Below are 17,117 nucleotides of genomic sequence, written 5' to 3' on the forward strand. Positions count from 1 at the left end.
TAGATAAGAAGAGAGTAGAAGCTTTCGAAATGTGGTGCTACAGAAGAATGCTGAAGATTAGATGGGTAGACCAAATAACTAACGAGGAGGTATTGAATAGAATTGGGGAGAAGAGAAATTTGTGGCACAACTTGACTAGAAGAAGGGCTCGGTTGGTAGGACAAGTTCTCAGGCATCAGGGGATCACCAAATTAGTACTGGAGCGCAGTGTGGAGGGTAAAAATCGTAGAGGGAGACCAAGAGATGAATACAGTACGCAGATTCAGAAGGATGTAGATTGCAGTAGGTACTGGGAGATGAAGAAGCTTGCACAGGATAGAGTAGCATGGAGACCTGCATCAAACCAGTCTCTGGACTGAAGATCACAACAACAACATAAAATAACCTTCTTTGTTGTATGACTTTTGTTTAATGCAGTACAGATATTGAATTTATATCGACATACTAAGGTACGAGCATATGGGATTGGTTCCCAAATACACTCCAGGAAATGGAAAAAAGAACACATTGACACCGATGTGTCAGACCCACCATACTTGCTCCGGACACTGCGAGAGGGATGTACAAGCAATGATCACACGCACGGCACAGCGGACACACCAGGAACCGCGGTGTTGGCCGTCGAATGGCGCTAGCTGCGCAGCATTTGTGCACCGCCGCCGTCAGTGTCAGCCAGTTTGCCGTGGCATACGGAGCTCCATCGCAGTCTTTAACACTGGTAGCATGCCACGACAGCGTGGACGTGAACCGTATGTGCAGTTGACGGACTTTGAGCGAGGGCGTATAGTGGGCATGCGGGAGGCCGGGTGGACGTACCGCCGAATTGCTCAACACGTGGGGCGTGAGGTCTCCACAGTACATCGATGTTGTCGCCAGTGGTCGGCGGAAGGTGCACGTGCCCGTCGACCTGGGACCGGACCGCAGCGACGCACGGATGCACGCCAAGACCGTAGGATCCTACGCAGTGCCGTAGGGGACCGCACCGCCACTTCCCAGCAAATTAGGGACACTGTTGCTCCTGGGGTATCGGCGAGGACCATTCGCAACCGTCTCCATGAAGTTGGGCTACGGTCCCGCACACCGTTAGGCCGTCTTCCGCTCACGCCCCAACATCGTGCAGCCCGCCTCCAGTGGTGTCGCGACAGGCGTGAATGGAGGGACGAATGGAGACGTGTCGTCTTCAGCGATGAGAGTCGCTTCTGCCTTGGTGCCACTGATGGTCGTATGCGTGTTTGGCGCCGTGCAGGTGAGCGCCACAATCAGGACTGCATACGACCGAGGCACACAGGGCCAACACCCGGCATCATGGTGTGGGGAGCGATCTCCTACACTGGCCGTACACCACTGGTGATCGTCGAGGGGACACTGAATAGTGCACGGTACATCCAAACCGTCATCGAACCCATCGTTCTACCATTCCTAGACCGGCAAGGGAACTTGCTGTTCCAACAGGACAATGCACGTCCGCATGTATCCCGTGCCACCCAACGTGCTCTAGAAGGTGTAAGTCAACTACCCTGGCCAGCAAGATCTCCGGATCTGTCCCCCATTGAGCATGTTTGGGACTGGATGAAGCGTCGTCTCACGCGGTCTGCACGTCCAGCACGAACGCTGGTCCAGCTGAGGTGCCAGGTGGAAATGGCATGGCAAGCCGTTCCACAGGACTACATCCAGCATCTCTACGATCGTCTCCATGGGAGAATAGCAGCCTGCATTGCTGCGAAAGGTGGATATACACTGTACTAGTGCCGACATTGTGCATGCTCTGTTGCCTGTGTCTATGTGCCTGTGGTTCTGTCAGTGTGATCATGTGATGTATCTGACCCCAGGAATGTGACAATAAAGTTTCCCCTTCCTGGGACAATGAATTCACGTTGTTCTTATTTCAATTTCCAGGAGTGTATGTGAGTGGCTCGAAGACTTCTTAAGTAATAGAACCCAGTACGTTGTCCTCGATGGTGAGTGTTCATCGGAGGTGAGGGTATCATCTGGAGTGCCCCAGGGAAGTGTGAAAGGTACGCTGTTTTCTGTCTACATAAATGATCTTTTGGATAGGGTGGATAGCAATGTGCGGCTGTTTGCTGATGATGATGTGGTGTACGGGAAGGTGTCTGTAGGAGGATACAAGATGACTTGGACAGGATTTGTGATTGGTGTAAAGAATGGCAGCTAACTCTAAATATAGATAAATGTAAATTAATGCAGATGAACAGAAAAAAGAATCCCGTAATGTTTGAATACTCCATTAGTAGTGTAGCCCTTGACACAGTCACGTCCATTAAATATTTGGGCGTAACAATGCAGAGCGATATAAAGTGGAACAAGCATGTAATGGCAGTTGTGGGGAAGGCGGATAGTCGTCTTCGGTTCATTGGTAGAATTTTGGAAAGATGTGGTTCATTTGTAAAGGAGACCGCTTATAAAACACTAATACGACCTATTCTTGAGTACTGCTCGAGCGTTTGGGATCCCTATCAGGTCGGATTGAGGGAGGACATAGAAGCAATTCAGAGGCGGGCTGCTAGATTTGTTACTGGTAGGTTTGATCGTCACGCGAGTGTGACGGAAATGCTTCAGGAAGTCGGGTGGGAGTCTCTGTAGGAAAGGAGGCGTTCTTTTCGTGAATCGCTACTGAGGAAATTTAGAGAATCAGCATTTGAGGCTAACTGCAGTACAATTTTACTGCCGCCAACTTATATTTCGCGGAAAGACCACAAAGATAAGATGCATATAAGCAGTCATTTTTCCCTCGTTCTCTTTGGGAGTGGAACAGGGAGAGAATATGCTAGTTGTGGTACGAGGTACCCTCCGCCACGCACCGTATGGTGGATTGCGGAGTATATATGTAGATTTAGATGTAGACATACCTGTAAGAAGCATAATATATTACAAAACAATGATCGTAGAGAAAAATCTTTAGTAAGTTGAATATTAGCATTCTGTCTTCTCAAACTCTTCGTCATTCATCGAGTTTTAGAGATGACGACAAACACACAATCTTTCAACTCATGAAAGTAGTTGTACAAGGATTCTGAAATATCTTGGCTGCTTAGCTTTACGTAGCTAGCCATCTGGCTAAAAATTCCCCTTGTTCAAAGTAAGGATGCAATCTTTTTTTCTTACTACATCACTGAGGGACCTATAATCAGTTTTGAGATAAAATAAAAACAAGTTACGAAGCTGAACAGAAAAAAAGAAAGACCTTGGAATTAACATATCATAAACTTCCGCATATATTTTTACGAGATACATATATGATGACTCCTGCCATTCAGTTCATAACTCTCAAATAGACGGTCATTTGTATCTGTTTGGCGACCATCTCAGTCTTAGCGTCAGTCTGTAAATTCACTAACTTAATCCCAAAAAAATTTCTCACGCTTTTAAAAAACTTTTGACTTTAGCAGTGGAAGAAATATTACTTCCTTTCACGTATCTTTCGGTGCAACCAATCGCAGCAAAAGATTTCACCATTGTAACAAAGGCACATTTACTGAAAATGTTACAATTAAAACAAAGACAAATTGAACAGTGTTCCAGAAGTCTCCTGCAAATGGGTGCTGCCACCACTCGAGATTTTTATTTTACTATAGTGATATAATGCGCAGTCTATATCATTTATGGTCTAAAATCGACAACGTGGCGGTATCCTAGAAAATGTTGCGATATTGTTGATTCACCTGTGCACGCCCCTAAGGCAAACGACCAGACGGAGTGGAATCCATGGAAAACATCTACATCCATACTCTGCAAAGTGAATCTTACATGGCGATCCCCACTGTACCTTGTACTAAGGCTTTTTTCCGTTGCATTCACGTACGGATCGAGCGAAGAATGTTTGCTGCCCTTTGTGTGCGCTATAATCAAACTAATCTGTCTTTGCGGTCCCTGCGGGGGCGCTACCTTGGGCGTTGTTACTGTAGTCCTTGATTCCTCTCTTAACCCAATAAAATCGTATTTAAAAACCGCTTCTGGCTGCTGAGAAATCAGATTTAATACTTATCAGCTAGTATGATTCTCTTACACATTAACTCGTATGATTGTTGGGTTGTTAGATCTCAAGAAAGTCTTCTACATGGAGAGTTATACCACACTTTTTACACAGTCATGCATATTCATTTCTTTTTCGTCTTGAGTAGCACACAACATACTTTTGTGACTTTTTTTCTTCTCAGTTGGGGGTATTTGCACTGGAAAATGTGTCCGTGTTTTTGTCTAAAGTCTCATATGGGGGAGGGGGCGACGGGGGGCGGTACTCGCTGAAGGTCGCCCACGAACAGAATACTTTAGTACCATGGAAATTGATCCCTGATGCCTTAAAAGGTGTCCTATCTTCCTGTCTCCTTTTCTTGTCAGTGTTTTCCACATATTCCTTTCCTCGCCAACTCTGCAGAGAACTGCCTTAATCCTTACCTTATTGGTCCATCCAGTTTTCAATATGCTTCTGTAGCACCACATCTGAAATACTTCTATCTTCTGTTCCGGTTTTCCCACGGTCCGTGTTTCACTACCATACAATACTATGCTCCTAACGTACATTCCCCGAAATTTCCTCCTCAAATTAAGGCCTACGGTTAATACTGGTAGACTTCTCTTGGCCAGGAATGCCCTCTTTGCCAGTGCTCGTCTGCTTTTGATGTCCTCCATGCTCCGTCCGTCATGGGTTATGTTATTGCCCAGATAGCAGAATTCCTTGACTTCGTATACTTCGTGACCCCCAAATCTAATGTTAATTTTCTTGCTGTTCTCATTTCTGCTACTTCTTATTACATTCGTCTTTCTTCAGTTTACCCTCAATCCAAATTCTGTACCCATTAAACTCTTCATTCCATTCAGCAGATCCTATAATTCTTCTTCACTTTCACTGAGTATAGCAATGTCATCAGCGAATCTTGTCATTGATACCATTTCACTCTGAATTTTCTTAATTCCGCACTTGAACCTTTCTTTCGTTTCCGTCATTGCTTCTTCGATGTATAGTTTGACCAGTTGGGGCGAGACTACATTCCTGTCTTACATCCTTTTTAATCCGAGTATTTCGTTCTAGGTCTTCCACTCTTATTGTCCCCTCTTGGTTCTTGTACATATTGTATATTACACGTCTCTCCCTATAGCTTACCCCTATTTTTCTCAGAATTTCTAACATCTTGCACCATTTTACATTGCCGAACACTTTTTCCAGGTCGATATATCCTTTGAACGTGTCTTGATTCTTTTTTTTCAGTCTCGCTTCCATTATCAACAGCAACGTCAAAACTGCCTCTCTGGCGCCTTTGCCTTCCTAAAGCCAAACTGATCGCCATCTAACAAATCTTCGATTTTTTTTCCATTCTTCTGTATGTCATTCTTGTCAGAAACTTGGATGCATGAACTGTGAAGCTGATTTTGCGATAATTCTCGCACTTATCGACTATTACAATCTTCGGAAGTGTGCAGATAATGTTTTTCCGGAAGTTTGATGGTGTATCAGCAGTCATACATTCTACACATCAATGTGAATAGTCGTTTTGTTGCCACTCCCGTCAATGATTTTAGAAATTTCGATAGATTCTTATCTAACCCTACTGCTTATTGATCTTAATTCCTCCAAAGCTTTTTAGAATTCTGATTAAAATACTGGACCCTTATCTCTTCCATATCAATTGCTGTTTCTTCTTCTATCAGGCCATCAGACAGGCCCTCCCCCTCATAGAGGCATTCAATGTCCTCTTTCCACCTATTCGGTTTCTCCTCTAAATTTAACAGTGGAATTCCCATTGCACTCTTAATGTTATCACCCTTGCTTTTAATTTTACCGAAGATTGTTTTGACTATCCTATATGCTGAGCCAGTCTTTTCGACATTGATTTCTTTTTCGATTTTTTCGCATTTTTCATTCAGTCAGTTCACCTTAGCTTCCCTACACTTCCCATTTATTCCCTCCCTAAGTGACTTGTATCTCTGTATTCTTGAATTTCTCTGAACATTTTTTGAACTTCCTTCTTTCGTCGATCAGCTGAAGCATTTCTTCTGTTACCCACATTTTCCTCGCTGTTCTATGTTTTTCTTTCCAACTTATGTGATGGCCTCTTTTGAACTTCCTTCTTTCGTCGATCAGCTGAAGCATTTCTTCTGTTACCCATGTTTTCCTCGCTATTCTATGTTTTTCTTTCAACTTCTGCGATGGCCCTTTTTAGAGATGTTCATTTCGGCTCAACTGGACTGGCTCCTGAGCTATTCATTACTGCAGTATCTATAGCCTCAGAGAACTTCAGTAGTATCTCTTCATTCTCTAGTACTTCCATATCCCATTTTCTTTGTCCACTGATACTTCCTGAGTGGTCTCTTAAACTTCAGCCAACTCTTCAGCACTACTAAATTGTGATCTGAGTCTATATCTGCTCCTGGGTAAGCCTTACAATCCAGTATCCGATTTAGAAATCCCTGCTTGACCATGATGTAATTTAACTGAAGTCTTACCGTATCTCCGGCCTCTTCCAAGTATACTTTCTCCTCTTGTGGTTCTTAAGCAGACTATTCGCTGTTATTAGCCGAAATTTATTGCCGAACTCAATTAGACTTTCTCCTCTCCCATTCCTACTACCAAGCCCATATTCTCCCATAACCCTTTCTTCTACTCCTTTCGCTACAACCGCATTCCAATCTGCCATGACTATTAGGTTTTCATCTCCCTTCACGTACCGATTTACTCGTTCAGTATCCTGATATACTTTCTCTATCTCTTCATCTTCTGCTTGCGACGCCGGCATATATACTTGAACTACTGTTGTTGGTGTTGGTCTCAAGGGGCATGTGTAACGATTTCCGCGATTACGCATTAATAATTTTAATATATCTTGCTGTACTGAATCTCTGTGTAGTTAGAAGGCAGAAGTGCAGAGCGACGGTCAAGGGATGCCATTAGGACAGGGAGCAAGGGAGGCCAGATCAGTGTCTGGGATACTGATCACACCCAGCCCTTTGTATAGAAGAGGGCCGTTTCACCATGGTCCTTCAGGAGGGCTGCAATTTCTATATTTGATGGGATTAACTTTTTCCCAACTGGCGGCGCCTGGGTTGGCGTGGTCCACCAGTCGCCACCTGCTCTTCCGCGAGGTCGCGTTGTACTTTGTAGAGCGTCTCCAAACTGCCACTGACCACTCCCATTGTGGGCGGGGCGTCCAGGCGTCAAGCTGTAAAAGCGTGTAACTCCGGGCACTTGGCACAATAAGAGCGCTTTATAACAATGGAAGAGCAAAACTCCACCGTTAAACCAGCTTTGTACATTGCCGACACCTCGCTGGCGCCGCTATTAAAAATACTGTCCAGGTGCGATATAGACGGGAAAGTGAGGCTAAGCTACGATTGGACATTATTCCGAACTCGCAACTTCCTGAAAATGATCAGACTATGTTGGATAATGAGTGCACCATCTTTGAAGTAAGATTTCCTACTGGCAAATCTAGAGACGTTTATTTAGATTGGCTTACCAGCAGTTCTGGCGGCATCTCGACAGCAGAAGCGGAGAGCGCAAGTTTTTAGACACACTTAGGACAGTCTCTTTTTGAGAGACATTTAGGATGGAGTCTCCTTCAGAGGTATTCTTATGTTAACATTGCCTGTTCATTTATTAATCAAAAAATATTACGTTGGTGCGTAAGTTCGAAGCGTTTTTATTTTGCATGTTGGTGTTCCGATTGCTAAGGGTTTATTTATCGATTGTCATTTTTATTTGTAGTTCACTGTTGCCTTTGAGTTTATATGTCGTTTCATCATTTGGAGATAGTGAGTGTAGCTGCGGACGCTAGAAAAGGGAGTAGAGAAATCAGAACATTCCCGACATACTCTTCTGTTTGTTTTCAATAGACAGCAGCGGAGGTAGTCAGAAACATTTGCGCCGTGTATGGGGGTAATGCCATTGGACAGAGCACGGCGAGAAAATGGTTTCCTCGTTTCAATGAGGATCGTATTTACTTTAGCGACTCGCATCTCACCCTGTTTTGTCATCAACTGATTCATGAATAACACCGATCGTTCCTATCCTGCATCCGGTGACGAGAAATGGTGTATTTTTGCTAACGTAGGAAAAGAAGGAATTTTTGAGTCCAAACAAAGCAGAAATTCCCCTTCCGAAGACCTGCGTGTATCCAAAAAAGGTAATGTCGTGGATCTGGTGGAACAGCGGCGGTGTGGTGCATTTCAAATGGCTTCCCCCGAGATGTAACAATCACAGCTGACATTTATTGTTAACAACTGAGGCGTCTTGCGGACGCAGTCCAAGAACAACGACCAGGAAGACTGTGGGAAGTGATGCTACTCCACAATAACGCGCGCCTAGGTTCTGCTAGACTGGCAACAAATAATATTCAAGAGTTTGGGTGGGAAGTCATTCCGCTACCATCTTATTCACTTAATCTTGCGTCCTCATTTTCCAAGGTACTTCCTTTTCTGATGAAAATACACTCCGAACATGGTTCGACGAGTTCTTCGTCTCAAAACTAATAGCGAAGGAGTGCATATTACTAGTGACTTAAGTCTCTGTTATGTGTATCTGTGGTGATTATTAAACTTACGGAAAAACGCTACGAGCTTATGCACCAACCTAATAGTTCCGTGCCACATGAATTTCATTTCTGTCCCTAACAAAGCAGCACACAATGAAAGGATCTTGTGAAACTCCGCTTGCTGTCTTCGTCTGTGAGACTCAGTTGGCAGTACACAGTGGCATAAAGACAGATGCCGTCTTCCTTCACTTCTGGAACGCACTCGATTCAGTTCCACTTTGTGGAAAAAATAGGAGCTTACAAAACATTGGAGCTTTTTGACTGGATTCGTTATTTCCACGCGTATAGTACGCAACACATCGTTTTAAACGGGTCATATTTGTAATGTCATGGAGATGCTGAGCCAACTGTAGTGGCACACGCTCCTACAGAGGGATTCTGCATCATGGTTTGGTGTGCGGTTACAGTTCCTTGAGTGTACGTTCTACATCTACATGATTACTCTGCAACTCACATTTAAGTGCTTGGCAGAGGGTTCATCGAACCACAATCATACTATCTCCCTACCATTCCACTCCTGAACAGCGCTCGGGAAAAACGAACACCTAAACCTTTCTGTTCGAGCTCTGATTTCTCTTATTTTATTTTGATGATCATTCCTACCTATGTAGGTTGGGCTCAACAAAATATTTTCGCATTCGGAAGAGAAAGTTGGTGACTGAAATTTCGTAAATAGATCTCGCCGCGACGAAAAACGTCTTTGCTTTAATGACTTCCATCCCAGCTCGCGTATCATATCTGCCACACTCTCTCCCCTATTACGTGATAATACAAAACGAGCTGCCCTTTTTTGCACCCTTTCGGTGTCCTCCGTCAATCCCACCTGGTAAGGATCCCATACCGCGCAGCAATATTCTAACAGAGGACGAACGAGTGTAGTATAAGCTGTCTCTTACGTGGACTTGCATCTTCTAAGTGTCCTGCCAATGAAACGCAACCTTTGGCTCGCCAATATTATCTATGTGGTCTTTTCAACTGAAGTTGTTCGTAATTTTAACACCCAGGTACTTAGTTGAATTGACAGCCTTGAGAATTGTGAGACCTGAGTTTCTCCTGGCGTATACAACTTTCAAATAACTTCCGGGAATTCAGCCAGGTAACACTTTCAGCGACCGCCGATATTTCGGCGGGAGAACACCCCGCCATTTTCAAGGCAAACTGCAACGGACAGGCGGCGTGCATGCAAATTTAATACCTCGGTTCTGCGACAGAAACAGGAAAGATAACACACACACTGAACACTAGTGCCACCAAAGATGACCAAAGTCAGAGCTATCGATAGTGAGACTATGAATTCACAGGTGAGGCAGCATTGACTCTGTTCCTCTGTTTTTTGACAAGGGAGAGAGCCGGATTCCAAACAGAGTTTAAACAGAAACCTCCATCCCTGTTAACGAGGTTGCTCGCTAGTTTAATCTCAACTGCCTCCTTAATGACACTGTCCCAATAGCTGGACGTGCATGCCAATATCTCGGTGTTATTATATAACATGGGGTGACCAGTATCCAAGCAATGTTCGGCAATAGCAGATCTATTTGGCTGCTGTAATCGTGTGTGCCGTTTATGCTCAGTACATCTGTCCTCCACGGTCCTGATAGTTTGACCAATATATGCCATACCGCAGCTACAGGGAATACGATACACACCTGCCTTACGCAATCCAAGATCATCCTTAACGGAACTCAAAAGTGCTCTAATTTTAGATGGAGGTCGGAAAACACATTTCACATCGTATTTCCGTAAAATACGACCGATCTTATTGGACGTGTTTCCTACGTAAGGCAAAAAGGCAGTAGACTTAGGTGTTGACTCAGAATTATCATCAATCACCCGATGTACAGTTGGTCGATAGCGCAACGCACGTTCAATCTGTCTATCACGTTGAACGTGCGTTGCGCTATCGACCAACTGTACATCGGGTGATTGATGATAATTCTGAGTCAACACCTAAGTCTACTGCCTGTTTGCCTTACGTAGGAAACACGTCCAATAAGATCGGTCGTATTTTACGGAAATACGATGTGAAATGTGTTTTCCGACCTCCATCTAAAATTAGAGCACTTTTGAGTTCCGTTAAGGATGATCTTGGATTGCGTAAGGCAGGTGTGTATCGTATTCCCTGTAGCTGCGGTATGGCATATATTGGTCAAACTATCAGGACCGTGGAGGACAGATGTACTGAGCATAAACGGCACACACGATTACAGCAGCCAAATAGATCTGCTATTGCCGAACATTGCTTGGATACTGGTCACCCCATGTTATATAATAACACCGAGATATTGGCATGCACGTCCAGCTATTGGGACAGTGTCATTAAGGAGGCAGTTGAGATTAAACTAGCGAGCAACCTCGTTAACAGGGATGGAGGTTTCTGTTTAAACTCTGTTTGGAATCCGGCTCTCTCCCTTGTCAAAAAACAGAGGAACAGAGTCAATGCTGCCTCACCTGTGAATTCATAGTCTCACTATCGATAGCTCTGACTTTGGTCATCTTTGGTGGCACTAGTGTTCAGTGTGTGTGTTATCTTTCCTGTTTCTGTCGCAGAACCGAGGTATTAAATTTGCATGCACGCCGCCTGTCCGTTGCAGTTTAACTTGAAAATGGCGGGGTGTTCTCCCGCCGAAATATCGGCGGTCGCTGAAAGTGTTACCTGGCTGAATTCCCGGAAGTTATTTGAAAGCCTTGAGAATTGTACTATTTATCGAGTAATCGAATTCCAACGGATTTCTTTTGGAATTCATGTGGATCACCTCACACTTTTCGTTATTTAGCGTCAACTGCCACCTGCCACACCATACAGCAATCTTTTCTAAATCGCTTTGCAACTGATACTGGTCTTCGGATGACCTTACTAAACGGTAAATTACAGCATCATCTGCGAAAAACCTAAGAGAACTGCTCAGATTGTCACCCAGGTCATTTATATAGATCAGGAACAGCAGAGGTCCCAGGACGCTTCCCTGGGGAACACCTGATATCACTTCAGTTTTACTCGATGATTTGCCGTCTATTACTACGAACTGCGACCTTCCTGACAGGAAATCCTAAAAGAGTCAATCAATATATTGCTTCCTCCTACGTATATCTTGCGAAAAGACCATGAAACTAGAAGTAGAGAGATTTGAGTTCACACGGAGGCTTAACAGCAATCATTCTTCCCACGTCCGCCCCGATAGCTGTGGTCAGCGTGACGAAATGCCGTCCTACGGGCCCGGGTTCGTTTCCCTGCCTGGTCGGAGATTTTATGCACTCAGGGACTGGGTGTTGTGTTGTATTCATCATCATTTCATCCCCATCCGGCGCGCAAGTCGCCCAATGTGGCACCAAGGCGGCCGGACCTGACCCTGCTAGGGGCTTCTCGGCCAATGACGCCAAACGCTCATTTCCATTTCATTCTTCCCGCGAAGCATTCGTATCTGGAACAGATATGATTAATAGAGGAGTCAGAGAAAATACAAAGAACATTACTCTTGTCCACAAACACCTCGCAAAATGACCGTGCCGGGAATATCACACGAAGACACAATTACGGGCTCATGTCGCTGACATCAGTTTGTTGTTGGCTTATGGAACATGTATGGTTGTCATGCATCATTAAGTTTTTAGAGTACGGTAATCTTATCTATAAAAACCAATATGGATTCTGCAAACAGAGTTCTTGCAAAACTCTGCTCACTCTGTTGGACCACGAAACATGCTTAGTTAATGGCGTCAAGGTTAATGTGTTCCTTCACTTCAGGAAGGACACAGTTCCATACTGTTCTTTAGTAACAAATACGAACTTACCAAGTACTGGACCAGATGTGTGGCTGGATTCTGGAGTTCCTAGCAGAAAGAAATCAACATGTCATTCTTAACATAATTAAATCAACAAATATCATGTTAGTTTGGGGAGTACCCCAACTGAGAAGGACAGGGCTTTTACTGTTTGCAATATACAGACTGTATCAAAAAGAATCATCTAATTTGGTACGTCTATATTTCTGAAACTAATAAACATATACAATGATTTTTTTTATTTTTATTTATTTTTTTATGAACGGGAAACTCAAAACGTTTTTTTCCACACCTCTTCATAGGTTCTCAATATGCCCCCCTTGAGTTGCATGGGATATGTCAATGCGGTATTCAAATTGTTTCCAAACTGCAGTGAGCATGTCTTGAGTTACAGCTCTCACAGCTGCTGTTATGCGATGTCTCAGTTTATTCATTATTGTTGGAATGGAGGCAAATACAGTCTTTTATAAACACCAACAAGAAATAACCACAAACAGTCAGGTCCGGTGACCTTGGAGGCCAGTAATATAAGGCTGAATCATTTGATCCAGTGTGACCGATCCATCGTTAAGTAACTATTTGATTTAAAAATCCCCACACTTCCAGAAGCCAGTGTGGCGGTGCCCCATCCTGTTGGAAAATGAAGTCGTTCCAGTCAGTCTCAAACTGTGGGAAAAGAAACTTCTGAAGCACATCGAGATATGTGCTTCCTGTAACAGTGTTCTCAGCAAAGAAAAATGGACCATACACCTTTTCCCATGAAACTGCACAAAAGACATTAAATTTTGGACAGTCCCTCTCATCTTGTGCAGCTTCATGTGGTTGTTCCATACCCCACAATCTCACATCATGACAGTTCATCTTTCCATTTAAATGGAATGTTGCCTCATCATTAAACACAAAGCATGGAAGACACCTGTCATCCTCCATCTTGTCACCTTCACAAAGAGCTTTCAGTAGCTGTATTTTGTATGGTTCCATGTGTAAATGTCAATGCAACACATGCCAGATCCAGATGAACATTGGGGGGGGGGGGGGGGGAGGGAGGAGGCATGCTGAGCTGTTGAGCTGCAGGGCAAACAGATTTCTGTGGAAGCCTTGTGAAACTATGGCAGATGTATTCGATATCTGTGTCATACATTCGGGGATGTCCCAGCGTTTGCTTTTACACAAACAATCTGTTTCTTGGAACTGTTCATGCCACCGTCTAATGCTCTGTGCTGTAGGAGGATCCGCACCATACCTAGTATGAAAGTCACTCTGGGCAATTATTACTGACCTGCACTGCACAAAATGCAGAACACAAAATGCTTTCTGTTGTCCCGACACCATTTTTACTAGAACTGAAGTGGGCACACACTGCTGCTACCTAGCAGGAACCATATAAAACTTGATAGTTTGCTCTTTCCAACAGGTTGTTGTTCACATAAATATCTCAAATAACATAATAGTTATGAATTTTTAAAATAGGATGATTCTTTTTAATACACCCTGTATTCTGATGAAAAATGCAAAGTTTGTCATTTCCTAGACTCTTTACTCTGATGTTCTGATTGTTGTAAATTAGAATTACAGATTATAGACATTGTAACTGCAGATTTCTGACTTAAGTTAGTCCTGGAACTGAGGCTGGGTACGAAAAATCCTGTAAGAGTTGTGCATTTCTTGGTTCTTATGCTTCTTATGCTTGCCTCTGTTACTGCTGATGATGGTGGAGACACATTAGGTGGAGCAGGGTCTTACATTGCTGTACATTGTGGAGGGATTAAGGCTGATGAAGTGTCTTGAGCCACTGATGGAAGGTCAACAGTAGGTGAAATTACTGCCACTGCTGCTGATGAATGCAAGGGGGAAAGCACTTGTAGGTTTGATGGCTACATTTTGAGATTCCACTGTTGCTGCATCTGAAGTTTGTGGTAGTGTTCCTGTTGAATAATCTGTTGTTTGCACAGGTATGGTTAGATTTTCAATACTTTTCACTGGTGACATGAGAACTGGGATACTGTTTATTTTACTTGTTGATAGAACAGCTTCCATTATTTCAAAACGCATGGCATCTTTACCCTTGCTATTTTGGTGCAGATCTCTTTTGTAAAGTGCTCTCTCACAGAGCTGTCAACAGGTATGAAAGTTGCATTGGGAAAGGAAGTTCAAATTTTTTGTAGTTTTCTATTAGTGTTTTTGATTTCAATATTAACACAATTTTCTATTAAATCATACCTCCACAGAACAGCAACAACAAAAAAGATAGTTTGTGGGTTATTTCGAAGTCTGTCTTTCAAAACTCTCATTGCCCAGCTACTTTCATTACAGTCAATGTTGTTTGTTACTTCTATCACAACACACTTGCTTTCAGACAGTACGGAGCTTCCAGCACTCCTGGTTTGACAATGCCAGTTACATCAAGTCTTTGGTGAGTATTATGTAAAATTTCGGCGATTCCTTTACCATGGGTATCTGCGAGAACATGTATTTCGCTATTTTTCTTTGGTAAATGGGTATCTGCACAATTTATGTGATGTACTTTTTTGTTAACAGTGTCTTTCAAATTAATTTCATTATTATGTGCAATGGATGATATGCACAGCTTCACACCGCCACTGGTTTTCCCATTGCTAAATTTAGATGATGTTTCACTATTCTGTCAACAAAGTGGTTTTTGAATGTCAATTTCCACTTATTGGTATTGCTTCAGTCTCTTCACTCATGGAAAGACCTTGAAATTTGTTTTATAGCACCAGTTGTACAATGTTTTCACTTTCTTGTCAATTGTTTTGTGCTCAAACTTTTGTTTTTATATGGCATTTTAGTCCACTTATTTGAATTGGACCTTTCTTTGCCTAATGGCTGACTCATTTCTTTTCAAAGTTCAGAGATGTCACTATTCAGTGCGCTAATGATTAAATGAAGTCATCAGAAACTGATGACAATGGGACCTCATAGGAAGAATTAAAAGCAGAAGCCCCAGATGAAACTGACCTTCAGCAAAGAGAATTCCAGTAAATGGAACTGATCATTAACAAACATTACAAACCAGGATTGAAATGAAGAAATAACTATACTGGATGATGTCAAATACTTAAGCAACTTCATTTAATTTCTACTACTCAATTCATCAGTAACTGTGAGACAAGAGTTTCTTATTATCTGAAGGGAATACACTGACCCAAGTATACCTTATCACAATTTTTATATATAAGTGAAAACAGTGACACTGACTCCACCAACCAACAGCTGGCAAGAGAAAAACAATAAAACTCCCTCAGAGTTACATTCAGAAAACTATGAAGGATAAAATGAAAAATGAAGAAGGAGCATAGTCAGTATAGCAGAGATGAAGCTATTGCTATGGTATGGTTATAAGTAAAGAATGTTTTTAAATAGTATCCCAGGACATTATTTTGAAAGAACCTTACTAGGAAAACTACCTAGCTCTATTTGGAAGGATTAGATCCTCAGAGACATTTACTAGAAGTGAACAAACATTAATAATGCCTTAAGGCAACAACTTCAGATGGGTAAAACAAATTGGAAGAGGCTCACAGACAACACACTCAGACTGCTGAAATGAAAAGATGGTGGTGGTGTTGTGATGATGATAAGCAATAATATTGATTTTTGGCACCCACATACTTAAAATTCTTTTGTTTACCAACATGATAATGTTATTTTGTTATTCATATTAATGAATATCCTAATTTTGTTTTATTTAAAATTTCTCACAGTCTATATACAATTATTTTATTTTCGATTTTTCCCTGTTTTTATTACAGCCTCGTCCAGATTCTCCTCTTCCTGGTCCAGCTCTAAAGAACAGAATGAACAATAATTGATGACATCTTCCAGTATATTGACTGTTTCATTCTTGAAATCAAATGTGATGCGTAATCCAAAATTTTTTTATGCAATGTTGTCCCATTTGTTTCAATCCACATGATGCATCGAGCCTAGTCTTGTGTTTTCCCTTGTATGTAATAAATAAATGAATCATAAAATGTTGCATAAAAAGCTAAAATGGAGACAGCAGACAGATGAAACTGGTCAAGAAACTAAGTTCTGCATCTACTGCATTTATCAGTGTTTCACAGTGTGTTGTTGTTACAACTACGGAAATTCAAATATGGTACCATGTAATGAAAATGAGAAAATACATCTCTCTCTCTCTCTCTCTCTCTCTCTCTCTCTCACTCACTCACTCACTCACTCTCTCTCTCTCTCTCTCTCTCTCTCTCTCTCTCACACACACACACACACACACACACAAAAACCATATTCAATTGTTTCTAAAATACAACTATTGAACATAGTTAGAAATGGAAGTAATAGTATATAAATACTATTACTCATTATGTATTACTGATATTTCCCTTTTATGTGTAACTCAGGTTCAAAACGGCCACTGCCAATTTCAATGAATTTTTCAGGTTCTGTAGTCAGATACTATCTTGAAACTTTCTGGCACATTGCAACTGTGTACCAGACCAGGACTTGAACCTAGAGCCTTTGCCTTTTGTGGGCAAGTACTCTACTGAGTCCAGTACCCAATAATGAATCATGATCACCTCATAGCTTTAGTTCTGTGAATACAGTTCTCCTCTCTTCAGGAGTGCTAGTCCTGCAAAGTATGCGGGAGAACTTCTGTGAAGTTTGGAAGGCAAGAAAGGCATAACTAGTAGAACGATAGGTGCGAGAGCCAGTTGTGAGTCACTTGAATAGCTCAGTAGGTACAGTACCTGTTGTGAAAGGTAAAGGTCACAGTTTCAAGTCAAAATCTGGCACACAATTTTAATCTTC

At 42.4% G+C, this 17,117-nt stretch overlaps 1 protein-coding gene across 1 annotated transcript in view; it reads right to left on the reverse strand.

Annotated features, from left to right (window-relative positions):
* LOC126237220 (uncharacterized) overlaps positions 1-17,117 on the reverse strand; it is a 547,235-nt gene that overhangs the window by 283,569 nt on the left and 246,549 nt on the right. The window contains exon 6 of the mRNA XM_049947107.1: positions 12,333-12,371. Coding sequence (XP_049803064.1) covers positions 12,333-12,371 — 39 coding nt within the window. The remainder of the gene's footprint in view (positions 1-12,332; positions 12,372-17,117) is intronic.

The sequence above is a fragment of the Schistocerca nitens genome, chromosome 2 (genome assembly GCF_023898315.1).
Source record: "Schistocerca nitens isolate TAMUIC-IGC-003100 chromosome 2, iqSchNite1.1, whole genome shotgun sequence".
NCBI classification, from domain to species: domain Eukaryota; kingdom Metazoa; phylum Arthropoda; class Insecta; order Orthoptera; family Acrididae; genus Schistocerca; species Schistocerca nitens.